Below are 27340 nucleotides of genomic sequence, written 5' to 3' on the forward strand. Positions count from 1 at the left end.
ATGTTGAAGCCCATAATAGCCCTGTGTAAAATTCTAAATTGGGTGTCTCTCCATCTCTCATTGGTAACATGTTTCCGCATCTGTACCCATCCCTTCAATATATCCCCTATAACTTCCTGCCCTTTCAATTGTTTCCCCCACGCTGTTAGAGTACGGCTATCCTCCCCAGATATAAGCATTCCCCGAAATGTTCGGTAAATTTTGGAAACATTTACACTTGCTACATCACTTTCCATAAGCTCATCAATCAAACTCTTATTCAATTCCTTTCCAAGCTCCCCCAAATCTACAAATACTCCATGCTTCAGTTGTTCATACTGGATGATATGTGAGCTATTAAGTTCATACTTGTCAAGCACTTCCCGTCCTGTCAGCCACCTTCTCTCCTCCACATTCATGACATCCTTCATTCTCTCGACGCCCTTCTCTTTCCATCTAGTAAATAGCTTATTTTCCCGTCCCATGGGAAAGTTCGGAGATGCCCAGGGATTTAAATACTTAGATACTTTCCATGACAGTCCCAATTTCTTTCTTACCAGTTTCCATGTTAGCATAGTGTCTCGGAATAAGATTGAGTTCCTTATATGCCCATCCGCCCTGGACAATGGGGAGTGTAAAATGGACGCCAAATCCCACGGTGATGCATACTTGGCTTCCATGCCATAGTCTGAGTGCCTGCTCGTTCCTCTCAACCAATCAAACACATGTCTCATTATACACACCAGGTTATAACCCCGAACATCCGGGAAACTAAGACCTCCTTCCTCCGTTGACTTCATCAATGTTCGTAACTTTATTCTAGGTTTCCTTCCCCGCCATATAAAATCCGCATACGCTGAGTTGAGCCTATTTACGTCCCTCATTTTTAGCAATATCGGGATCGTCTGGAATGGGTACAACAGTCTAGGAAAGCTCATCATTTTTATCAGGTGGCACCTTGCCAGTAGTGGTAGAGGCAGACCCTTCCATCCCTTTAGTTGTGCTATAATTTTCCTAATTAGTGGGCCATAATTCATCTCGTAAATTGATTCCACCGTTCTTCCTATATGAATTCCCAGATATTTAAGCGATGTCTGTGCTATAGGAATGCCACATATACAACCATCTCTTACATTCCCCCCTTTTAGGAACAGGATCTCACACTTTTTTTTATTCAATTTGAATCCTGAGACTAATCCAAATTTTTCAATTAGGGCTAGAGTCTGTGGCAGATCCACGTTAGGGTCCCCCATATATAGTATGACATCATCGGCAAAAAGTGCTGTCTTTATTTCAGTTCCCCTTACCTTAATCCCTTTAAAACTATTCGGGCCCTGCAGTATTCTTGACAATGGTTCAATGGCCAAGTCGAATAAAAGGGGAGATAGCGGGCAGCCTTGTCTTGTTCCCTTCATCAAAGGGAACACGTCTGATAAATAACCTGGAGTGTGTACCCTAGCTCCCGAGTTAGCGTAAAGATTCCTAATGTAAAGCCTCATTTTGCCTACAATCCCTGTGGCCTCTAGTACTTTGTCCAGCCAGCTCCAATTTACATTGTCAAACGCTTTTTCTGCGTCGAGTGTAACTAGAGCGGGTCTTGCCCCCCTCTCTGTCTGTTCCAATCTCACCGCATCCACCACTAGTATTGTCTTCCGGATATTAGTGACAGCGTTTCTCCCTTTAATAAACCCTACCTGATGCTCTGTAATGAGCCTTGGAAGAATCATGGCCAATCTATTAGCCATAATTTTAGATATTATTTTTAAATCCTGGTTTATAAGTGATATGGGTCTATAACTAGAGGGATCATCCAGGTCTTTAGTTCCCTTAGGGAGTAATTTGATATATGCTACGTTTGAATTTTTAGGAATTTCCTCTCCTTCCAAAAATGCATTAAATACCGCAGTTAAATCTGGCGAGATCAGATCCCTCATAGCCTTATAAAACTCGCTGTTAAAACAGTCGGGGCCTGGTGCCTTGTTGGTGTTAAGCTCCCCGATTGTTCTAGTCACCTCCTCAACTGTGATATCTGCATTTAGGTCACTCAGATCTTCCTCTGTTACGCTAGGCAAGTGCGCTTGTCTTAACCACTCTGCCTCGTCAGTCATGTCGTTGTTTCCTGGCCCATATAATTTTCTATAAAAATGTCCCAGCAATTTATTAATTTCCTTAGGATCTGTGGTCACCTCCCCCCCCTTTCTTTTTAGTTTGGAAATCACTGTCATTTTCCTGCTACCCCTTGCCAAATTTGCCAGCATCCTCCCCGCCTTGTTGCCAAATCTATGTAGCTCTGCTTCCCTGTGCGACCAAAATAATTGTTCCTTTTTTTTGCCCATTCGTCAAACCCCCTTTTTGCCTCCAACCATCTGTCTTTCGTCGTGGGAGATCTATTAGCCAAAAACTTTGTGTATGCTACCCGCACTGCTTCACTCTGGGCATTATAATTCTCATTGGTTTTCCTTTTGATCATGGCTGCATATCCAATCAGGCGACCCCTCAAGACCGCTTTTGCCGTTTCCCAGTATAGCACTGGGTTCCCTTTGTGTTCCTTGTTTTCCTCTGTGAATTCTCCCCACCACTCTCGTAATACCCTGTGGAAATTATCTTGTCTGAGAAGAAACGATGGAAATCTCCATATGATATCTGTACCTCTCTTGAACTGCTCTCTGATACCCAATCTCAACGGACTATGATCAGATATCACCATGTTTTCTATCACACATTCTTGTGCCCCATAAACTAGGCCTTGAGAAATCCAAAATTGATCAATACGCGACCAGCTATCATGAGGATGCGAGAAGTGTGTATATTCTCTATCATGCGGGTGAGCTAATCTCCAGATGTCCTTCAAACCCACGTCTTCTAATGTCACATCCCTATGGTCCGGCCTTCTGTCCACATCCTCTGTCCTCTCCTTCCCCCTCCTCCTGTCTTCAGCTGAGTCTGGAACTGTGTTAAAATCACCTCCTACTATGATGTTGGTCTCCCCATCTGCTAGTATGTTGGCCTTTATGCCATCATGAAATATGCTCTGTTGGGAGTTTGGACCGTAAACATTGTAGATACTAAATTTACCCGCTGGACTAATGATTGTTAAATGTTGCCACCGTCCCTGATCGTCTGCCTCGTGTGTCACTACTTCATGGCTGAGCTGTTTATGTATTAGAATCATTGTCCCCGCTTTCCTACCTTGTGCCTCTGCCCCATATACAGTACCCACCCAGTATTTCTTCATGCGAAAAAAGTCCTCCTTCCTCAAATGCGTTTCCTGTAATAATGCAATATCTGTTTTTAGTCTTTTCAGATGTCTTAGTATCATTGCTCGTTTGTTAGGAGATCTCAAGCCTTTCACATTCCATGTAGTTATTTGTACCATATTTGCCTTTGTATTTTGCTCTTACTACTTCCTCCCCTGTGGGCCCTGAACTCACAAGAGACGAGACAATTATTACCAGGTATAGAATTTGCCCCCCAGGCTTGATATATCTTTTCCCCACCTTGTAGGTATAACAAATATAACTATAAACAATTAACTGTAGAACACGTTTTCCCTTCTGGGAAATTTTTGGCTCTTTTCGCCATGCTGATGACTTCCCCTTTTCCTAGCCAAACTGTTGAGCTCCCTAGTCACCCCCCTTAGAGTATAGTTCTAGCCCCGGATTCACATGAGTCACATGAACGAGCCTTAAATAATGTCAAAAATAGTACAGTATGACAAAAACTCTATAAGGACTTAAAGTCCAACTTAGCTCTATTTTCTGGTGGTCGTCCCAGCACTCAGAGCAGACAGATCCACTTCATTTATGCCTGGAAGTCGTTCCTGGACAAAGGCGAGTGAAAGTAAGAATGAAAGTGAATCTGGAAGTGGAACTGAAAGTAAGCGTGAGACTGAATATGCGAGAGAAATAGAGTGAGACAGAGCGCGTGAGGTACTGAAAATGAAGCTGAGTATGAGAGTGAGTGTGAAACTGAAAGTAAGCGTGAAACTGAAAATGAGACTGAATATGTGAGGGAGGGAAAAAAAAAAAAAAAAAGTGTGGGACTGAGGATGAGTGTGAGAGTGTGAGACTGAACGTTAGGAGTAAGACTGAAAGTGGAACTGATAGCAAGCGTGAAAGCAAAACTGGACATGAGAGAGTGAAATCAAGAGAGCAAGAGAGTGCGAGAACAGGACCAGCAATATCTAGTTCAGTTCAGTTGTCATGGACCATTTCCAACAGTTAGTCTCTGTGTTCCGAGCGAGGATTATTTTGTTGTTTTGGGCTCAATCTCCTTTCCTCTCTACTCTCCACCCGCGATTGCTCCTCAAAGCTTCTCGAGTCTTTCCCTGGGCCTCTTGGAGATCCTCCTCTGCTGGTCCCTTCTCCATTGTTTCCTCTTTTTTGTCCATCAGCCTGATTCTTATCCTGTTCTGCCATGAGAGTACGCTCTGCTTCTTTAAAGTCTTTGTAATATGCAAACGAGCCATTACTATTTCTGACTTTCACTGTGGCAGGGTATAGCAGTTGGCACTTGACTTTTTTGTTATACAGGAATGAACATACTTTGCTGAATTCTTTTCTCTTTCTGGAGACTTCTGCTGAATAATCGCCGAAAATTAGCAGTCTGTTGCCTTGGTAATGCAATGGTCGCTGTCTGTCTCTAAAGGCCCTCAGTATTTCCTCTTTATGTTTATAATCAAGATATTTGACTATCACTTGTCTAGCCCTCAGCGGGGCTTTCTTGTTTGGGTTTGGATCCTTTCCCCTATTCGCTTCTTGTCTTAGTGGTCCCACTCTGTGCGCTCTTTCCACTCTGAATTTAGCCTTAATGCCCAGGGCCTGAGGTAACTCGTGTTCACATATGTTATCCAGCTGTCCCAAAGATACCGATTCTGGCAGCCCCACAATGCGCAAATTATTTCGCCTCGATCGGTTCTCTAAGTCTTCCGCTTTATCTCTCAAATAATCGTTAGATTTCACTAGAGCTGCTATTTGCTCTTGCATAGCCATTATTTTCTCCTCTGAGTCAGATATTCTCTGCTCTGTTTCTGCCAGTCTAGATGCATGTCCACTAATCTGCTTTTGCATAGCTGCTAGGGATGTTTGTATGGCTGTTTCAATGGCCACTTTAATCTCTTTTGACAGATGTGATGTCACTTCGGCAGCCAATTTTTTATAATCAACATTGAGCTCTTGTGCATGCTTGTCTTGGCCTGCAGGTGGTGCTGGTTTCTTAGTTCTCTTATTCTGTGCTGGGGATTTTCCACCCTCCCCCATTTGTTTACAGTATTTAGATAATGGTGTGGCCGGCAGTTTCTTGTTTGCTTTAGAAGGAGTGTTACTGTTTCTGACATGCAGCTTCTGCTGACGTTGATCAAGATTAGACACCTTATACTGCGTGTCTAAGTGATCAGTCCGGTCTCCTGCGTCTCTGAGCCCTCTTTGCTTGCTGCACTCCTCCTCCTCCTCCTCTCTTTCTTGTTCCTCCATGTCCCCTTCCTCTATCCATTGTGTTTCTCCCTCTGCAATCCCCTGCAGCGATTTCTCTCCTGCTCCATCCTCCCCCGACCCCCCGCTCTCATCTCCTTCACTTCTCCCTCTCCTGGCTTCCATTACCACATCTTGCACTGGGGACTCTGGCTCCTCCTCCATCAGGCTTGTTGGTGCCATGACAGTCTCCTCTTCTCCCCGCCGGCAGTCAGAATCTCCATTCCTGCAGGTCCCCTCACCACCACCAGCACTCCTCAGTAAGTACCGCTCCATAGCTGTGTGCTTCCTGCTACCAGACGTGCTGCTCTCTGCTCGCTCACTTGCCCGGGTATGCTGTTTATCGTCGGTTTCTCAGAGGGGTGTCGGGAGCTTCTCCTCTATGCTACCTCCTCAGCCAGGACCGGAACAGGAAGTCCAGATGCGTTGTTTTAACGCACCTACTGTTTTGACGGAGTCCTTGAAAGATCACTCCAGAATGCCGGAAACTAGGTGTCCTCATAGGCGGGATTATAGGAAGTGGCGGCAGGTCTGACTTTCTGCTCCTCCCCCTCCTCGTCTGTCAACCAGTAATATCTCTAGTTGAAGTCATAAATCTTCGCTTTCCTTCGTCATCCAGCGCAGACTATCATCATTTCTTCCAGCAAGATCAAGTCTATAGTGAAATCCTCCTCCTGGGTATTGGTAGCTCCAGGTGGCCCCTCCAGGTCAGGGGCCCCGGACCCAGGCTGCCGCCTCCCGTCCCTGTAGCTCTGGTAATGTCGGCGGCGGAGGAGGAGCACTTAAATGATCTTTATAGGACAATATTCGTCAGTTATCTAACTTACTATGTACAGATATTTTAATTACTTTTTTTAGTTTTCTGGAAAAAACCCTTAAGGAATGGACTCATTTTTTATGGCCTTCAGAAAAGAAAGGAGTATAAGGCTACCTTCCCACATTGAGATTTTGACAGTGGGCATTTTCATTGCATCAAGAACACTGTGTCATACAGTTCCAGTAAAGTGGATGGGATTTATAGAAATCTCCTTCCCATTGTGCTTAATTGTGGCATGTCCACCACTCTGTATAGGGGGGCTGGCAAAGTAAACATGAGTTCTTTGGAAATTTGGATGATTCAATCAGGGCACACTTAACCAGCATCTTCTATGCATGAGGTGATGTAACAGTTTCCAGCAAGCACACTACTATATAATACAATTCCAGGCAGTAGTAGAAGGAAGGCTCTAATAATATATGCACAGGGCTTCCATCATAACATAGATGACAGTCTGTTCACAGATTATTTTCTCTCCTTACAATGTGGATGGAAACAGAGCAGAACACTGTACCTTATCATGCAGTGAGGTGAGAAGGGGTAAATCCTGTACTCTGTTACTTCTCTCCACTATACTTCTGCTGCACAAGAGTTTGCTTGAACGGTCTTGTCTATTCTCCACTCCTGACAGTCTCTTTCCTGGACTAGTTGACCTCTGTAGCTTGATTTTTCTCAGGATACATACACTACACCTTCTGAGTGTGACACCCTGGTGCTGCCAGGTGGTCACAGAAGAATACTACACCCCACAGAACACCATCCCACACCAGGTTTCATTAGCCACAAAACCCTAGCCACCCCCCTCAGGGTAGGAAGGACACACCAGTGGGCAGGACCAAGCAGATTGGGAGCGCCCACCTAGGGGTCTTGAGGATCCGGGGGCGGGAACCAGTTAGTGGAGTTCAAGTTCAGATTCTGAGAGGAGAGGAGTGAAAGCTGAGCCTAGTGAAGGGTAGCCAGGGTAGTGGCCCTGGTCTACTGGCTAGGTGGCAAGCAGTGACCGTGTCCAAAGGCAACGGGAAATAACGTTTGGAACACCATTCTGAGTCTGTACTGGGTGCAAAAACCCCAAAAATCTACACTATATGGAGAGAAGGCATGCACACCAGTGACCATGCAAGGGGAATACATGAAAAGTAGAAACTGCTGTGTGAATACTGACATGAAAAATCCAATTGCTATCTGTAAGAATGAAAATGTGAAAAATGGAATCTGTATTACTGCCATGAACATATGAATAAAGAGAAATTTCGCTATTGAATTGATCAATGCAACAGAGCCCCAACACTACGCCAAAGTATTTCTCTACGTTGGGGTCCCTAGCTTGTGTGTGTCCTCTCATGCAGTTAAAAAATTTACCGTGTATGGGAAGCTGAGATCCAGGCTATATATGCGTATAATGTGCTCTGGCAATAGGTGTGGGTGGGGCCGGGTTCACAAACGAAAAACTACAAATTAATCAAGAAATAATGTCTGGAACACCATTCTGAGTCTGAACTGGGTGCAAACACCCCAAAAATCTACACTATATGGAGAAAAGGCATGCACACCAGTGACCATGCAAGGGGAATACATGAATAGCTAAATTTCTCTTTATTCATATGTTCATGGCAGTAATGCAGATTCCATTTTTCACATTTTCATTCTTACATATAGCTATTGGATTTTTCATGTCAGTATTCACACAGCAGTTTCTGCTTTTCATGTATTCCCCTTGCACGGTCACTGCTGTGCATGCCTTCTCTCCATATAACAAAGGCAATGGGAGTCCGGTCGCGGGAGATCCAGAGTGGACCGGGACAGGGATGGAGCCCGCCGGTACAGACAGCGTAGATCCGCTCCGGAAACCGTGCACAGGCGGGGTACCTGGACCCTAGTTAGATGACGGTTGCAAGCCCCTTCTCTAATTAACCAGGCCGGGAGCAAGGTTCCAGATGTTGTTTCAAAGTGTTAGCCCAGATAGAGTGAAATGGAAGCCCACCACGGGGGATAGGGTATCCGCAAACACCCACTGAAATCCAACGGGTCAGTTTTCACGGGCACGACTCCCAACCACAACAGCAGCGGGAGCGGACTTCCCCGTTCCATGCAGGATTGTCTAGAATTGAGAAAGTCACAGAGTCCCGCAGGAAGGGACATCGGTACACCAGTCGGGTGTGGGACCAGAGTACACCCGGACGTGGCAGCCGGCCACTGACACCTTGGTTTACCAACAGACTTGTGTGCAATTATTCAACAGTGAGTACACCAACATTCCCTGGTCCGGCCCAGCGCGCCACCTCCAGCCTACATCACTGCCCGTGTCCTGGACACTGAGCCCCGGGGCATCCACCCCTACCCACGGAGGGGTTAAAACAAACCAGCTGCCAATCCATCGCCCCCGGGTGCTTACTAACAGCAGCGGTGGTGGTACTCCACCTTACCACACACCGTGGCTGGCGTCACGAAGTATCCACAGCAATCCCCATACATATACGCCCCGTTTTATTTGAGTGTCCGCGCGACCCCCGGGTCCGGAAACCCCTCGAGCCACTGCGAATCCGGATCTGAGCAGTCCGTCTGCTGACGTGGGGGCGGCACATGAGCACTGCTCCTTCTTTGCAGAGAGACAAAAACACTTTTCCTTTTGCAGAGAGGGAAACTACACACTCACTGCTTCCCAGCACTCCCTGGGTCCCTGCTGGATACTTCATGTCTCCTGCTGCTGCCTTAACTCCACAGTTGCAGGATGATTTTAGATCATCTGTGTAGTTCCTACTTGCCACATCTTTATCACTCAGCGTAAACTAACCTGCGGAGTGTGCTCAAATCCACATGTCAATTTCTCTTGTGGGTACGTTGAGTTTTACGTGCAGATTTTCCCCATAGACTTGCATTAGGTGCAAAAAATCCTTGGGTAAAAAATGCACATGCATTTTTAGTGCACTTCCCTGTTGGAAACACAGCTAAAACATAAAATGTAATAGGCAACTAAGTATATCAAAAAAGTGTTTTATCAGAGCCAAATAACAGGAAGTATCAAAAAGCAGCTTTATTTAAAGCAAAGAGACAAAAATTGCAGCGATAAAAACGCACATAAAAATGCAATGAAAAAACACAAGTAACCTAAGTTAAATAGTATGTGCCGAAATTCTGCAACATCGAAAACTCACCATAGCCTAAGGGGTAAACATTGTCCTTGAGGAGAGGGTCGCATTTTTAATTTTCTTTCACTAATATAGTTGCATTATTTTCTGCACATATGTACGGTAGTCTTTTTTCGGTAGTAATATACTTGCATGAACTTTTTCCTGCTTTTCTTCATGTTCAGTAATAACTACTTGACACGCTAAGGCACCAAGGCTTTGTACATTATATTATTAGGCATGTGACATATTCTCACTGCCCTCCAGTGAATATACAGTATAAGGCATTGGGTTTACAGAGTTAAATGATATTTGCATCTTTGGCCATAGAGTAAAATAGTCCTTTATTTTCCAGTAATCTTGATGGCGTGTCAAATTCTACAATTTCACCTTTGTCAAAAACAACTATCCTGTAGGGGAAAATAATCATTATTTAATCATCTACTACTAAACATTTTAAGAACATTGCTTTTTGTGCTAATTTACAGCTGTATTCTCATTGACACTGTCAGTACTGTGTCTAGGCAGGCAAGTAATCCTGAGTGAGAAAAGCCCAGAATCTGCTCACAAAGCTCAACGGATTGCAACACTATTGAGGCGCGCATCAGTGCATTAGTGTGATAAATGTTTGGCTTCAGTTTAATTTTATAACTCAATAGTATACATAAAAATAAGAAACTTTGGTTATATTTTATCAGATAAATCTGATTTTTTTTTTCTCCACCAGGATTGATCAGTCATTATCAATTCACAAGTAAATTCGGTATTCAGTGAAGACTTTCCCATGACTGAGATAGTAGATGGCAGCTGGTGTTTCTAAAGTTCTCTATTGAGTGGGGAGAGGCGAAGGAAGGAGCTAAGAATAATGAATAGTGCTCCTTCCATCTAGATAGAATTTTATAAGTAATATTTATCATCTCCTATCTCAGTAGTGGGAAAGTCTGTCTTGACTGAAAGAGATCAAAAAAGGTCCGTGGAGCCTCTGTTAGGAGTCTCGACACAGAAAATAGCCAGATATCCCTCCGGGAAGGACCTAGCCAAGGAGTTGCTCTTTTTAGGAGACCACCATAACCACCATATTAAGTGGCCCTTTTAGTCAATATCCAACTCTTTGACAAGTTTAAAGATATGACAAGGGAAATACCAAGGAGCAGGTATCCATCCACAGACAGCTGTTTCGGGGTATTGCCCCTCAATCAGTGTGGCGTAGGATTCTGGCGAGGTGGGAGCAATGCCTATTACACCAGCAAGACAAAAAACAAATCACTGATCTCAGGGAGACCAGCCAGAGAAAACACTGCCGGCAGCCATCAAAGGTGCTCAACACAGTAAAATCCTAGGTGCATTGCCCCCTGGGAAGTATGCAAATCAAAAAAGATCTGTGGAGCCTCTGTTGGGAGTCTCAACACAGAAAATAGCCAGATATCCCTACGGGAAGGCCACTCCTTTGCTAGGTCCTTCCTGGAGGGATATCTGGCAATGCACCTAGGATTTCACTGTGTTGAGCACCTTGGATGGCTGCTGGCAGTGTTTTCTCTGGCTGGTCTCCCCAAGATCAGTGATTGTTTTGTCTTGCTGATCTACTAGGCATTGCTCCCACCTAGCCAGAATCCTACTCCATACTGATGAGGAACAATACCCCGAAACAGCTGTCTGTGGATGGATACCTGGCCTTGGTATTTCCCTTGTCATATCTTTAAACTTGTCAAAGAGTTGGATATTGACTAAAAGAGCCACTTAATATGGTGGTTATGGTGGTCTCCTAAAAAGAGCCACTGCATGGCTAGGTCCTTCCCGGAGGGATATCTGGCTATTTTCTGTGTCGAGACTCCTAACAGAGGCTCCACAGACCTTTTTTGATTTGCATACTGCCCAGGGGGCAATGCACCTAGGATTTCACTGTTTTGAGCACTTTTGCTGGCTGCCAGCAGTGTTTTCTCTGGCTGGTCTCCCCGAGATCAGTGATTGTTTTGTTTCACTGAATACAGATAGCTCTGAATAAAGAATTTTGAGAATTAAAGCTCAGTCCTGGTGGAAAAAGGAGCAAATTTCCCTAGTAAGATATATTACAAAGTTACTTATTTTCATGTCTATTATTGATTTAGGGATCAAAAATTAAACCAATGGATACTCTTTAAAGAAGCAGTCTCATCAAAATTGTTATCCTCTTAATAGATAGCAGTCTTCATATTATTTAGCACTGTGTACTTACAATTGCTCATTTTGCTTTCTACCCAGTTAATTCTTCTCTTTTCCATTAGGGACAAAAAGAGGAGGAAAACGATCAAAGTCCTGTTTAAAGCCTGCTTTACATGTTACGATTTCGCATACAATATCGTATGCGATCGTAACCGCCCCCATCGTATGTGCGGCACGTTCAATTTGTTGAATCTGCCGCACATATGAGTAACCCCCTGTCACGTACTTACCCGTCCATACGACCTCGCTGTGGGCGGCGAACGTCAACTTCCTGGAGTGGGAGGGACGTTCGGCGTCACAGCGACGTCACGCGGCAGCCGGCCAATAGATGCAGAGGGGCGGAGCTGAGCAGTACGTAAACATCCCGCCCACCTCCTTCCTTCCACATTACAGGCCGGGAGCCGCAGGACGCAGGTAAGATCTGTTCATCGTTCCCGGGGTGTCACACACTGCGATGTGTGCTACCCCGGGTACGATGGACAATCTGACGTTCAATTCATGAGGAATGAACGGCGTGCGTGCGATGAACGCTTTACCATTCAATCGCAATCGCACGTACCTGTCACACACTGCAATGTACCTTACGATGCCGGATGTGCGTCACTTAATGTGCGGGCTTAATGCAAACACATTTTTTATTGATAAGATTAGGAAGATAGAAAAAATGAATAATGAGCAGGTAACAATTTTACCCCTATCTTACAATATAAAGGTGTTTTAAATATTAAAGCACATATAAAAATGAATTTCAAAATTGTGCATGAAAAAACATGAAAAAAAACTTAAATGTAAGGGGGAAAAAAACCTCTATAGCCATGAGGGGATTACCACTATGTGCGGGCACCATAAATTAAAGCCTGTATGCCTACATAAGCATTGCATATAGCTTATCCAACCACTAGATGTCAACATTTGTAAACCATCCTAAATTACCATGGGGCAAGTAGACAATACCTGGTGGTGTAGCAGGGCAGGTCGTGGAGGCAGGGGCTCCCTGCCTCCACGACCTGCCCTGCTACACCACCAGGTATTGTCTACTTGCCTTGCCTTCCTTTATGCTGGGCCACCCATGCTGGGATGAACCTCTGGTGCAATAAATTGCTGTGACATTTTCCACTTGTCTTGTCCTAGCCTGGGGGTCCCTGCAGGCATGGTGTTACTGTTGCTGTGATGTGCCTGGATGGAGAGGGTACACCCTGACACTTGCCTTTCAATACAATTTTTTGATAGTTATATATAGCATATTGTTGCAGGTGTGTGCTCTCTCTCCGTGAGGGTGTCATTTTGCTGCAGTGTCACTATGCCATACTTTTTTGGAATGTGACGGCTTCATATATAAATATCCTTGTGCTGTATACGGGCAGGTTGTGCGGCATTGGTTGCCCATACCTCTTACCACTTTTCCTAGATTCCCACATTGATGTTTTGACTTGTCTCTATCATGTGTTTTGTACCAGCTGACTTTATGTGATTTTATTCAATAAAATTCTAAAAAAATACTTTTTACATGCATATTGTTGCCTGATCTCCTTTTTCCTCCTATCATGTAAACTAAATGTGCAGGCAGCAGGAGCCGGCTTCTGCGGAGGCTGGTAACCAATGTAAACATCGGGTAACCAAGAAGCCCTGTCCTTGGTTACCCGATATTTACCTTAGTTACCAAGCGCAGCATCTTCCACGCGGCGCTGGGGGCTGGTCACTGGTTGCTGGTGAGCTCACCAGCAACTCGTGTAGCGACGCTCCAGCGATCCCTGCCAGGTCAGGTTGCTGGTGGGATCGCTGGAGCGTCGCAGTGTGACATCTCACCAGCAACCTCCTAGCAACTTACCAGCGATCCCTATCGTTGTTGGGATCGCTGGTAAGTTGTTTAGTGTGACTGGACCTTTAAAGAGGGGAATTACTCATGCATGGAAAAGAGACTTCCTGTTTCTACAGTACATAAAGCAGAAAAAAAAGAGAAGAATTAACTGGGTAGAAATGTAATATGAGCAATTGTAAGTACTCAGTGCTATATAATATGATGATAGAAATATATTAACATATTAACAGGATTAAAACTTTTATGGGTGTGCTTCTTGGATATGCAACTCTATAAGTTCAATTTCCCACAGTATCTATAGGGACCTAGGCACCTGGCATATGTCAAAAGGTATCTATTTGGCACATCCAAGTTTATAGTTTTTCTGTGTACAGGAAAGAATAGTCTGCTGCATTTTTCAAAATATGGGCATTTTTTTTGCTTTTTTGCCTCTAATACTATGTAAGCCTATTTGCAATGAACACCATTTTTGACTATACTGTAGCATACGTCAAAGTCTTCTGTTAATGCAATATGTTGGGAATACTTCAAATATGTACCTCTGATAAAAGGAAAAAATGGGTGAGCAGAGTCTTACACCGATGCTTCCAACTATGTAAGTTTGGACATCTATAATATGCAAATAGCTTCTTCAGAGAGTAAGGGAACAGGAACTCCAGTGCCACAGATTGGAAGTAGCAATTATAAAAGTCAATAGCAAAACTTTAAAGTGTCTTGCCACACGACTTAGGATAAGAAGCCAAACTAGAACCTCCATTTTCAGACAAGTATTTTGAGTGTTTGACCCTAATCATTGTAAAACAGGAGATCTGATTTTGGTGGGTGAGAGGCCTCTGACAGGGGGCTTAAGGTGTAAAGTAAGTGTTAAGTTGGTGTAAGGAGACTAAGAGGCCATGCAATGCATGCTCAAATGCCCAAGAAATCACTGCATGAGCTATAAGTCTCCCTACACCAACTTGGGGCTTCCACAAAGAGAAACTTTAATCATTAGACACTGTTCTAATTATAATTTATGTGATCTTTACAGTACATTACTAGTTGATTACAAGGTAATTAACCTAAAAAAGTGCCTGGTAATGCCATAATAAATAGACTAAAGCATAATATGGTAAATACAAAAAGGAGAAAAGATTACCGTGTATAATCCATTATTGTATTGAGTCTATGAGCAATAGTGATTACAGTACTATCCTTAAATTCGTTTCTGATGGTCGACTGTATAAGTTCATCAGTCTCCAGGTCCACGGCAGCAGTGGCTTCATCTAGCACCAGAATTTTGGTCTTACGAAGAAGTGCTCTTGCCAAGCATACTAGCTGACGCTGACCAACACTAAAAGATTAAGTGCCACTTTTTAGGATTAGAAAAGAGCAAATAGTATAATTCTTAGCTACAGCTTTGACATCCGCCAGCAGAAATAAATCAAAATCCTGCTGTTTTATACAGTAACCTACGGTTATATTTAATATTGTTTTCTTTTTCAACTATATTATTTCTCTTAAAGGGAGCCTTGCCAATCCAAACTAACAATATAAACTAAGCACAAAATCCTGTAAGGGATATAAATAGCTCCTAAAAATTGCTTCTTTAGTGGAAAGTACACATTAAAGGTGCTGCAAAAAATGAAGTGAAAGACCGCCAGTGTCTTCCTGAATTGGCTCCAGCCCAAAAAACTTGGAGGTTCTGCCACTAAAAAAAGATGTACTCTTTTTGACAACTGCTCCACTTTTCCTCTCCCCATGAGAACAGAACACAGCCTAAGATACAAATAGTCCCCATGACAACATCACAATAGAACACAGCCTATTTACAAAACAACCAATAAAAAATAGGCAGCACATGGGGGAACATCAAGATTTTCGCAAATTCTGGAATATGACTGTATGCAACATGTCCTTGAGGCCTTTACTTTTATAACCATACCTTAGATTTTCTCCTCCTTCAGAACACATGTGATTAAGGCCATCTGCTAAAGCTGACACAAAGCTTTTCAAGTGAGCTAATTCCAGGGCTATCCAAATGTCTTCGTCTGAATAATTATCAAATGGATCAAGATTCATTCTTAGTGACCCAAAGAATAAAACTGGATCCTACATAAGGTAAAACAGACACATTAGGTCTAGAACAGATTGCATTATTCAACTATAAAATGTAGACTTTTGCCAAAATAATTTCTCAGTCCTAAAAATTGAATAAAAAAAAAAAAAATAAATAAAATCTGCATAAAAAAAAATTCAAAAGCACATTGCCTTTACCTGTGGGATGATTGTTATTTTAGATCTCAGATCGTGAAGGCCTAGTTTTGATATGTCAATTCCATCAATGTAAATTGTCCCAGTTGCAGGCTCCAGAATTCGGAACAAGCCCAAGGTAAGCGATGACTTACCAGCCCCAGTTCTTCCTACGATGCCAACCTGTCCATTTAATACACACATTAAGAATAGAAGCCATGACCGTATGGTTAACTACAATGTACGTATTAATTTTTTTTCTAATAGTAATTTAGAAGTACAGTATTAGCTGTAAGTGTATGTACACATTATCATGTTACTAAAATCACTTTTTATGATTCAATAATTTTTATTAGGTTTTCAAAGTTTATACATAAAACAGTTCTAACAAAACAATAAAACAGAATGTGCTGTATAGCATTACTTCATGCTATATCAAACAAATAATATAGACATATACAAAAGGAGAAACAAACAAATAACATTGGTAAAAACTATGACATACAGTCGGATCAAGAATTTCGATAGTATGATTTTCAAATAACATGTCAGGAGAGGGATGTAGACAATTTTCTTATTAAACTAATTGAATAAGTATCATGTATTACGTTTATACCAGAATTAGAACTAGATTAGGTTTAAAATTTTATGTATTGTTGTTAATAAAGTCAGTCCATGGGTCCCATTTTTTATGAAATCTGTTCCAAGAGTTATTAATCAGAGCATGCTTCTCTTCATAGAACTTATGAAGGGATATTTTTTTCTATTAGATCATAAATATTTGGAATTTTATTGGATTTCCAACGTGCCACCAATTAAACTTTGGTAACTCGAAGGATATGAATTACGATGGCCCTGTATTTTATGTTTATTGTATCCGAATCTATCGATAAGAGAGCTAATTGTGGGGTTAGACTTATTTTTGAGTGTATTATCAGATTTATTATTTTAGACACTTTCTGCCATAAGCCTCTGATTCTAGGACAGCTCCAAAAAATATGAACAATGTCACCTTTTGTATCACAACCTCTCCAGCATGTTGGTTTTTGGCTTGGGAATATTTTAGCTACTTTGTCCGGAGTGAAATACCATCTGGTATAAATCTTATAATAAGCTTCATGTAATGTAGCGCAGATATTGGAAAGGTATGTGATTTTAAGAGCTTTATCCCATTGGACTTGGGTGAATTCTACTTTCAAATCCTTTTTCCAACTGGATATGTGTATCATTTTCCTTGTGGTGAGTTCAGAATTGTAGGCATGATAGATGTTCTAAGGCTATGTGCCCACGCTGCGGAAAATGCGTGGATTTTGCCGCGGATTTCTCGCGGAAAAGCCGCGGATTTTCCGAAAATCTGCAGCACAGCTACTCCCCAGCCATTTCTATGGCATTTGGGAAATGCTGTGCCCACGCTGCGGATTTTTCGGCAGCAGAAATCGTGCGGATTTCCGTGCGGAAAAATCTGCAACATGTCAATTATTGTAGCGGATTTCTCCGCAGGGTCCCATATACTTACCTGCCTTGATAGAGACCCGAGTCACTTTCTCCGTCCGGTGTAGTGGCAGCGGCAGCAGCGCGGTGGATCCAGCCAGGTACAGGAAGGAAGAGGTGGGCGGAGCCTGCACGAGCTCCGGTCATGTGACAGCCGGAGCTAGTTCAGGCCCGCCCACCTCCAGCACAGTGAACCAGACGCTGCCTGACAGGGACCCGGCCGCCGGAAAGCGAGGTGCTGCATGATGGAGGTAAGTATAAACTTCCCCGATCACGGCAGCACTTGTTCTGCATTGAGGATGCAGTACCGAAGCCATGGTACTGTATCCTCAATGCAGAATGCCCGCAGCATATCCGCAGGACATTCCGCAGCATGGAAACAGACAAAAGTTGTGGTGCTGTTTCCTGGGAGCACCTGCGGAATGTCGTGCGGATATATCCGCAGGACACTTTCCCCGTGGGCACATAGCCTTATGACTCCAAATAAGTTTCTTATTTGGGTTGTTTATCAATTTAAGTATGAATTTGTTTATTTTACATTTGGGTTCTATAAGTTTCCTGATGGTTTTCCTTATTTCTAGGAAGAAATACAGATCTTTATCTGGTATATTATTTTGTAGTTTAAGTTGTAAAAATGAGGTGAAATTTGCACCATCGTATATATTTTTTATGTATTTTATCCCTGACTGGATCCATCTATCTACTGTCTCCGTATTGTTTGACAAATCTATATTTTTTATCTCTGTATTTTTAAAGACTTCAAAAGTCATTTTGTCTTTGGAGACTTTTGAAATCTTTTCCCAGGAAGTAAATGCAGCATTGCCAATGTATGTAAAGCGCTGTGGAATTAATAGCACTATATAAATGAATACAATTACTATTATTAATTATTAAAATTATTATTAATAGTGCTGCTATCGTAGGTATTGGATTTTCTTCCTCCAGAGTTTAGTAACTGTTCCAATAAAGGAGAGCAGAAAGAATTATTTCCTGATAATATTAGTTCCAAGTTAACCCACGTTGGGAGTATTTTAATTTTTTAATAACCAATTGTTGGTTTGTTTTAATAAATTTGAGTAATAATATATTTGTATATTAGGAAGGCCGTATCCTCCATTAATTTGACTAAAATCACTTTTTTTTAAAAAAATGGTGGTTTCATCATAGTTTTTTTTTTTTACCAATTAAGGAAGTATTTATAATACCACAAATGCCCTTAAAGGGAGATGGGAGCAGAATTTATATATTAACTATTCACGTTTTATATTCCTACATATAGGCAAACCAAAGAGCAACAAAATGAGCTTTATCCCAACTTAGAATATTGTCTATCTGAGAGTCTAAGAATTTCCTGAAAAAAAAGACAATATAAACCATTGACCTTTTCTCCAGGTTGGATTGACGCGGTGACTTTCTTTAAAGCAAGTTCTAGGTCTTTCCTATACCTCAGGCCGTAATTCTGAAATTCTATTCTACCGGCGTGTGGCCATTCGGAGGGTGCTGAATCATGTTCGGAAGTCCACGGGGCCTAAGGAAACAATGGTGTATAAAACATAGGAAAATAAAAAACAAAAATAATCAATAAAATAATAATTATGAAAACACAATGTTTGTGGTCTAAGCTATTCGTATCAGCAGGGTAAATGTCAAAGAGGTTTTCTAGTTTCCATAAATACAGTTAGTCATAAAATCATGTCACAATAATTGTCGGAACACAATAGGTCTATCATTGTGAGATTTTCCATAAGGCAATCCTGAGATTGTTGAAGAAAAAGTAGTTATGTGCAGGATAATAGCAGCAGAGTGCCATGGGTTGTAAACTGCCCAAGGCCAAAAAGACTAATGCACTGCCAGGATGCAGCAAGACTTCCATTAAATGGAGATGTGTCGCCCGGGGACCAGGGGTACTCAGATCCGTGCCACAGAGTCACTTCTGTGGGTATCACGGTGGCGTGACCCGGTCTGTGATCCCAGGCTCCACAGTATAAAGGGATTTGGTAAGGGAGATTTATATTCTCCGTGACGCCACCCACGGTTGTGGTGATTTCACCACCGCTGCTCAATATGGGGATCCCGGGGATGGTGATGCGGAGCAGCCAGGTGTTGTGTTGCCCCTCCGTGGGTAGGGGTTGGTTGTCCCGGGACCCGGTGATGGGGTAAGCAGGGAGCAGGGCGCAGTGCTGCAGTGCGGTGCCCGAGGGCACGGGTGTACTCACAAGTAAGTCACACTGAGTCACTGGTAAACTAGGAATTGCCGGTGTCCGCAGCCTTCGGTACGGGGTGTTAGTGTCCCACACACTGTGCAGCAGCTCCTGTTGTTTCCCTGCAGCCAGGTGCCTTTCTCTCCACTCTCTTCCTCTTTCTCCTCAGCCGGGAATGGGGAATCCACTCCCCTGTAGTGATCCGGGTACCCAGGTACCGAGGGGCCACCGCCCTGCTCCGGCTACCTCTGGCCCCTTCCTCACTACAGCCTGTCCCGGCCCTCTCGGAGCACACTTTGCTGTCAGCCTGGGAGCTACAGCTCCAGGCTCCACTTCTGTCTCCTCTCCACACACTCTGCCCTAGCCCCTCCCCTCTGCTCTGCTTTTCTCCTACCCTGGGGGATGTGGTTTGTCTTGCTGCACCGGTGTGAGATCAGATTACCAAGGAGGATTAACTCTTTCTGTGACAACCTGGCTGTGCCAGGGCGTCACACACCCCCTTGGTAAAACACGGCCCGTCCTCGGGCCGTCTGGCCACCAACATTTATTAAACTGGGAAAAGAATAAAACATTTTAAACATTTTCACACATGCATTTTCAATCTTCCCACAGCGGGATGTACATTGCTTCAACGTTGTGACAACAAATAACACTTTTAATAATAACTGTATAACGGGTCCTTCAGTCACCCACCCAAACAACCTAGCCTTGGTGCTGCCCCTAAAACCCAGGCAGCACCCCTTGACCCCAGTCCAGGAACGGCTCCAGATTGGTCAACGGGACCGGTACTTCGCTGCCGTTGCGGCCGGGCGGACTGCCGGAGCCGTCGTCATCTCCGTCGCGGCCGGGCGGACTGCTGGGGCCAGTGGCAGGGCGGTGACAAAGGTGAGGCCTGGGGACCCCAGGTCTGGGTCCTCCCCCACAGACGCTGCAGGCTCCGCTACCGGTAACAGGGGTAACGGCTCGGTGCATCGCTGCGGCGGCCTCTCCAGGAACCAAATGCTGGCAGAGTCCTGGCGTCCCTGCCTTTACAGTCCTAGTCACATAAACTGCGGTTCCTTCTTCCTGCTCCCTCTTGGTACTCAGGAGCAGTCCTTCCAGCAACTTTTAAAGTTTCCCTTTCGCTTCCGGTCCTCCGGAGCTTCACTTCCGCCCGCATTTTCAGGGGGGCGGAGCCTCTTTTTCGCGCCCAACGCTTGGGGAAGAAGGTGCTGGGCGGGAGATTTTCGCGCCCAAAATGGCGGCAAAGATGGTGACTTTAAAAATTTTGCAGCGGATCACCGCTGACAGTCCAGAACAAGGCGCACTTCCTCCAGGTAACTGGATGGGTTTGATCCTGTTCGTGACGCCAAATGTGTCGCCCGGGGACCAGGGGTACTCAGATCCGGGCCACAGAGTCACTTCTGTGGGTATCACGGTGCCGTGACCCGGTCTGTGATCCCAGGCTCCACAGTATAAAGGGATTTGGTAAGGGAGATTTATATTGTCCGTGACGCCACCCACGGTTGTGGTGATTTCACCACCGCTGCTCAATATGGGGATCCCGGGGATGGTGATGCGGAGCAGCCAGGTGTTGTGTTGCCCCTCCGTGGGTAGGGGTTGGTTGTCCCGGGGCCCGGTGATGGGGTAAGCAGGGAGCAGGGCGCAGTGCTGCAGTGCGGTGCCCGAGGGCACGGGTGTACTCACAAGTAAGTCACACGGAGTCACTGGTAAACTAGGAATTGCCGGTGTCCGCAGCCTTCGGTACGGGGTGTTAGTGTCCCACACACGGTGCAGCAGCTCCTGTTGTTTCCCTGCAGCCAGGTGCCTTTCTCTCCACTCTCTTCCTCTTTCTCCTCAGCCGGGAACGGGGAATCCACTCCCCTGTAGTGATCCGGGTACCCAGGTACCGAGGGGCCACTACCCTGCTCCGGCTACCTCTGGCCCCTTCCTCACTACAGCCTGTACCGGCCCTCTCGGAGCACGCTTTGCTGTCAGCCTGGGAGCTACAGCTCCAGGCTCCACTTCTGTCTCCTCTCCACACACTCTGCCCTAGCCCCTCCCCTCTGCTCTGCTTTTCTCCTACCCTGGGGGATGTGGTTTGTCTTGCTGCACCGGTGTGAGATCAGATTACCAAGGAGGATTAACTCTTTCTGTGACAACCTGGCTGTGCCAGGGCGTCACAGAGACATCACAGGTGCAAAGTAAGATGGTAAAATTGCACATTTGTGGCTTGCATAGGTCACTGTTCACACATGCAGGCTCACAGTATCTGGTATGCAGCCTATTAGTTACGCCTCATCAGAATAGATGCAAGCGGGCTGCGCCAGTACTATATATGTGCTCCATGCAGGGACAGTGACTATAGTATGCAAGGCCTAACATAAAGAGGCCTGGCTGCATCCTGTATAAAATGTTCTGTGCAAAAGGTTAAATAAATATATGAGGTATTGGTAGGTAATATGGCCATAGTACGGAAAGCCCACAATCCACGTCACGGATCCTCATTTTTATGGGTCCCTAAACTAATATATCATATATGTATATATATAAAAAACAAAAAAAAAACAAAAAGACGAATAAAAATCCTCCAGAAATTAAGCAAAAACTCACAGACTAATGGCAGAAGATGTAAACTGCCCAAGGCCAAAAAGACTAATGCACTGCCAGGATGCAGCAAGACCTCCATTAAATGGAGACATCACAGGTGCAAAGTAAGGCTGCTTTCACACATCCGGTGCAGCAGAGTGCCATGCCAACGACACTGGCTACTGCGAATATACTCCTGTATATTGCGTCAGGAAGAGAAAAAGTAGCAGTCAGCCAGTCTGATGAAGGTGTACTGTGTACTGCCTAAGGATATGAGCACATAACATTTAGACACACGCAGAATTTTTCACTCAGGAGTCAGGAGACACTTCAGGAGAACCTTGAAAGTTGTTCCTGAAGCATCTACTTTGGCAACTATCTGCTCGTTTTTGTGTCATTTTCGACATGATATATATTTACATATTATAGAATAGTAGAATCATAGAATGCTAGAGTTGGAATGGACCTCAAGGGCCATCAGCCCCAACCCCCTGCAAGTGTAGGCATTCCTAACTCATCTCAGCTATATGTTTATCCAGTTTCCGCTTGAAGATCTCCATTGATGGAGAGCTCACTACCTCCTGTGATCGCCTGTTCCACTATCTGACTGCCCTCACTGTCACCAAGTTTTTCCTAATGTCTAATCTGAGACATGGACTTATTTTTAGTATTCTGGGCCAATTTTTTCTGGACTTCTTTATGAGCCTGATCAATAACTTTTTTACCCAAGTAGCTGTGCCCAGCTACAGTGGTAATAATTAGCATGTGCATACAGACAGAGAGTAGGAACGCTCATTGCCAATAATTGGCCATTGTAAGTAGACCTTTAGTTCCTGTGCAGGTTACCAGATTGTATATAACTATTCTAGCTCAGGAACAAAAAGAATGATCAGTCTTAAGAAGGGGCCTACAAGCTGATGCTGAGGGATTGGCACATCTACACTAACTAAAAGATATAACCCAGCTGGGTACAGCTTCTAACCAAGCACCAAAGTTGACTTTTCCCATTTTGTATTTGAGTATCACTTTTAAACATATAGGTAGTAGAGTGCAATAATTAATCCAGCTACTTATTTAGAAGCCACTTTACAGTAAAAAAAATATTATATACCCCTGAACCATAGAGATACTTACTTCAGGCTCCACATCACAATACTCCTTCACTCTCTCCACAGAAACGGAGTTTGTTTCCATATCGGTAGCAGTGTGTACTGCCTCTTTTAAAACACTTGTCAACTAAAAAAACAACATATATCCCCTTTTAAAGTAATAAAGTATTTTTGACGTTAACCAAACAGAATTATAATAAAAACACTAGGATAATAAAAAATACATTAAAAGGGCTTGTCTGTTTTGGACAACTGCTACCTATTTTAATAGTCCTTCAACACCGAGCTGACCCCAGAGTGCTCCTCTAGAGGAACAACACCAGCTATCAATGTTAGGAATGCTGCAAATAAAATTAAAGGGAGCCTGTCACGTTGTACACGCGGTCTGATCTGAGCAGAATGATGCATGGGGTTGTTAGAAAAGATGCAGTATATCCTAACATTGATAGCTGGTATGTTCATCCACATTGTTACCCTTCCGCTCGTCAGTGTATCTCTGCATGCACAGTCATACTGGGAAGAATGTCAATCATTGAATAGGACCGCCTACTGGACAATCAACAGGGATTTCAATAAATAAATGAAATGCTGTTTTTACTGAAACTTTTAACTTTCTTGATCACTTCACCACCTGGCTATTTCATTTCCTTTCCACTGACATCCCCACCATCATCATGGTTGATTTCGATATCCCCATTGACACCTCATACTCAGCTGTTTCTAAACTTTTGACACTCTTTTCCTCCTTCGGCCTCACTCAATGGTCCTCCACAGCTACTCACAAAGATAGCACCATGCTGGACTTCATTTTCACCCACCTCTGTTCCCAATCTAACCTCTCAAACTCACCTCTCCCACTTCTGACTTACTCACATGCTTTTCCCTCTCTTCTCCAAATACACAACCCCTACTCCAACAAAATTCTCTTGCAAAAATCCTAAATACCTTGATTTACACACTCTGAGTCCCTTCTTCCTCTAGCAGACAAAGCTTCCTTACACGATGCCACTTTATATAATACCACAATAACTACAGGTCTTGAATTGGCCACCCCCTCACGCATACCAAAACACACACAATCAACAGGCAACCTTGGCACACAAGCCTGACTAAAGAACTGAGGTGCTCTTCCAGGGTTGCTGAGCAGAGATGGAAGATGTCTCATTCCACCAAGGACGTTATCATATACAAACATCCCCTCACCGATTTCAAGTCCACACTCATCGCTGCAAAACAAACCTACTTCTTATCTCTCATATCCTCCCTCTCTCACAGCCCTAAATACTTTCAATTGTCTTCTCTTTCCCCAAGCACCTCCTCCCTCTCCTGTCATCTCAGCTGAAGACTTTGAATCTTTCTTCAAGCCGAAGATTGATAACATCAAAGTAAGCTTACTAACCAGAATCCCACAATGTCTGTTTGCTATTTCAGCATTTTTTTCTGCTCAATTTAAAAAACCTAACAAGCACAGAATTCATCATATTTTCTCCTCCTCACTCAATTTTTCCAATAAACCTATCCAGCAAAGTCAATGGCTGCTCACTCTCCCCAGTCCCACATGCTCGCTGACTTGGGGTAACCCTTGAATTTGCTCTCTCCTTTAAGCCACACATCCAAGCCCTCTCCACCTCCTGCCCACTCAAACTCAACAATATTTCCCGGATCCATACATTCCTTAACCAAGATCTGCAAAAACACTAGTGCATGCCCTCATTATCAACCTCCTGCACTGTGGCTTTCCTTCTAACACTCTGACACCCCTACAATATATTCTTAACTCTGCCACCTGACTAATCCACCTCTCCCCCCACTATTCCCTGGCCTCTCTACTATGCCAATCCCTTCATTTGCTTCCCAGGGCCCAAAGACTCCAGTTCAAAATCCTAACTATGACCTATAAAGTCACCCACAACCTGTCTCCTCCATAAATCTGGGACCTAGTCTCATGGTTCTTCCTTACACGCAACCTCCGATCCTCACAAGATCTCCTTCTCTACTCTCCTCGTCTCCTCTTCCCACAATCGCATACAAGATTTCTCCCATGCATCTCCCATACTCTGGAACTCTCTGACCCAAGACATCAGACTCTAGCCTACCATGGAAATCTTCAGATGGTACCTGAAGGGCAACCTCTTCCAACAAGCCTACAACCTGCAGTAATCCTCAGTCCTCTATAGCGCCGCTCAACCAGCTCTATCCTCACCTACTGTGTTCTCACCCATCCCTTGTAGACTGTGAGCTCTCGCTGGCAGGGTCCTCTTTTCCCCTGTACCAGTCTGTGGCTTGTATTGTTCATGACTACAGTACTTGTCTTTATTATTACACGTTTTCACATGTTAAGCACCATGAAATAAAAGACAGTATAATAATAAATAATATGACTGCTGACTGCAAATCTCCTTAGCCCTTGACTCTTCCCTTCTTTTGATTAGCTGGGTTGACACAACGTCGTGTCTGCATTAAGCTGCAATGAAGATGTTAATCCAACCCAGCTACTCTTTTGATTAATGTCAGGAGATAAGGGGATTCACAGTCTTCCCATCCAGCGGTCATAGATTACTGACCGGACAAATAGCCCACAATCCTGAAAATCTATTTTTACGATCTCTAGAAAGTATCTAATGATTCAAGGTAAAAAAGCAGCACTTGATTTTCCAGATCATGCAATATTCTGCTATGAACCTAATTACGGCAGTAACTCTTTTTGTGCCTAAAATTATGCTTACCCGAAGAGAGTTCACTATAGCAAGGCCCACGAGTCCAGGGGAAATGCTCTCCCTGAACAATACACCCACAATAGCAACAGTAAAGACTATAAAATTACTGAGGAGATCACAGCGCACACTCAGCCACCTAAGAAAGACGATAATTCAGAGATTAGGAGATGTACAACTGAATTTCCATCAAAACATATAATTGAAGGGAAAATTAAGACATCAATTAGCACTAATAGTGGTCTTATTTTTTCCGAAAAAATAATAAAAAGGACCACTGTAGGTTATGTCATGTCTGGAAAATAATTGGTTTGGCCACTTTGTACCTTGATTACAAATTTTATGGAACTTTTAGCCAAAATCTCCAAATTATTGCTGCATCAATGTCTGACAACTAAAAATCTAACTCAAAATGAAATTCATTGGATTTTTGCCCTCATCGATGAGGAGACCAACTGTGGACGAAGGGATAGCATTGGCCATAACACCACATTGTCTTGATAGCGAACAAGTAAGTGAGTCCTGCAGAAAAGCAAAGCAAGTTCTGACATCCTACGCATAGATGTGATGGCTACTAGAAAGGTTACCTTCTATGAAAGGAACTTTGGGGAGCTGCTACGAAGAGCTCCTGTAGAGGACACAGAAAAGGTAAAGTACAAAGGTTTCACTGGGTGCCTGTAAGGAAGGACATGATAAGCAGCCCCCTGGATGAAAGTCTTAAACTGTTTGTGAAAAGTAGTGAAAGAATATGGAGAAGACAGAAACATGCCTCTTGAGAGACTCAAGGCTAAGACCTACCCTCAGACCATACTGAAGAAAATAAATAATCCTAGAAGTCCCATTGTTCACACCAGTCAAAGTAGGACCTGCAGGTACACTGGTAAACCTTGGTAGATTCCAGCTTACCATCTATTTTCATAATCTGAACAACTTAGTCATATAGAACTTTTGATCTCTCAATCTCAGATTCAACAAAGGATTTTGTGAAACAAGAATGGGACTATGAGGAACAGGCCATGGAGTGTCTTCAGCCAGCTGGATAAGGTCGGAGTGCCATTCCTGGCAAGGCAAGTTTGAAGCTATGGGGATGGCCCCAATGCCCTCCACCTTGACAAACTTGAACATTAAGTGCAAGAGAAAGTAAAAGAAACAGCAGAGTGAATTCTATCCATTGCATGACTAGAGCTTCTACCTTAAAGACTTTGGGTCTTAGGACCAGGCTACATAGGTTGGAACTTTGTGATTGAGATGCAAGGAGATTAAATCCACATTGAGGATGCCCCAATGGAGGCAGAGTTGACTGGGAGGGGAGCCCTTTTTTGAAAAAGCGAGTTTCTATTTTGAGAAAGACCATGGCAGAGTTCTCCACGTAGGGAACATGGACAGAGGAGAGCACTGCAACATGGAGGTCCATCTAGTGAAGAATCCTGGTAGTTTCTCTCATGGACTAGGGGCTCTTGATAATTCAAGTAGACCACCACAGTTGATTTATCTATCTGCACTCAAAGCAGACCGCTGATTAGGAGGAAGAACTAGTGGGAAAGATCCAAAAAAATTATTCTCAGCTAAAGCAGGTTGATCTGACGGCAGAGACCCTAAGTGGAGTGATGAATGAACATTG

The 27340-nt window shown here is 43.8% G+C and overlaps 1 protein-coding gene across 1 annotated transcript in view; it reads right to left on the reverse strand.

Moving 5' to 3' along the window:
• Positions 1 to 9280: 9280 nt before the first annotated feature.
• Positions 9281 to 27340, reverse strand: part of LOC142245329 (multidrug resistance-associated protein 1-like) — a 170706-nt gene continuing 152646 nt past the window's right edge. Inside the window, 7 exon segments of the mRNA XM_075317959.1 lie at positions 9281 to 9799; positions 14543 to 14737; positions 15329 to 15495; positions 15661 to 15819; positions 18509 to 18655; positions 23031 to 23132; positions 25732 to 25858. Of these exon segments, the coding sequence (XP_075174074.1) occupies positions 9691 to 9799; positions 14543 to 14737; positions 15329 to 15495; positions 15661 to 15819; positions 18509 to 18655; positions 23031 to 23132; positions 25732 to 25858 (1006 nt within the window). The 3' untranslated portion in view covers positions 9281 to 9690.

The sequence above is a fragment of the Anomaloglossus baeobatrachus genome, chromosome 7, assembly GCF_048569485.1.
Source record: "Anomaloglossus baeobatrachus isolate aAnoBae1 chromosome 7, aAnoBae1.hap1, whole genome shotgun sequence".
NCBI lineage: Eukaryota > Metazoa > Chordata > Amphibia > Anura > Aromobatidae > Anomaloglossus > Anomaloglossus baeobatrachus.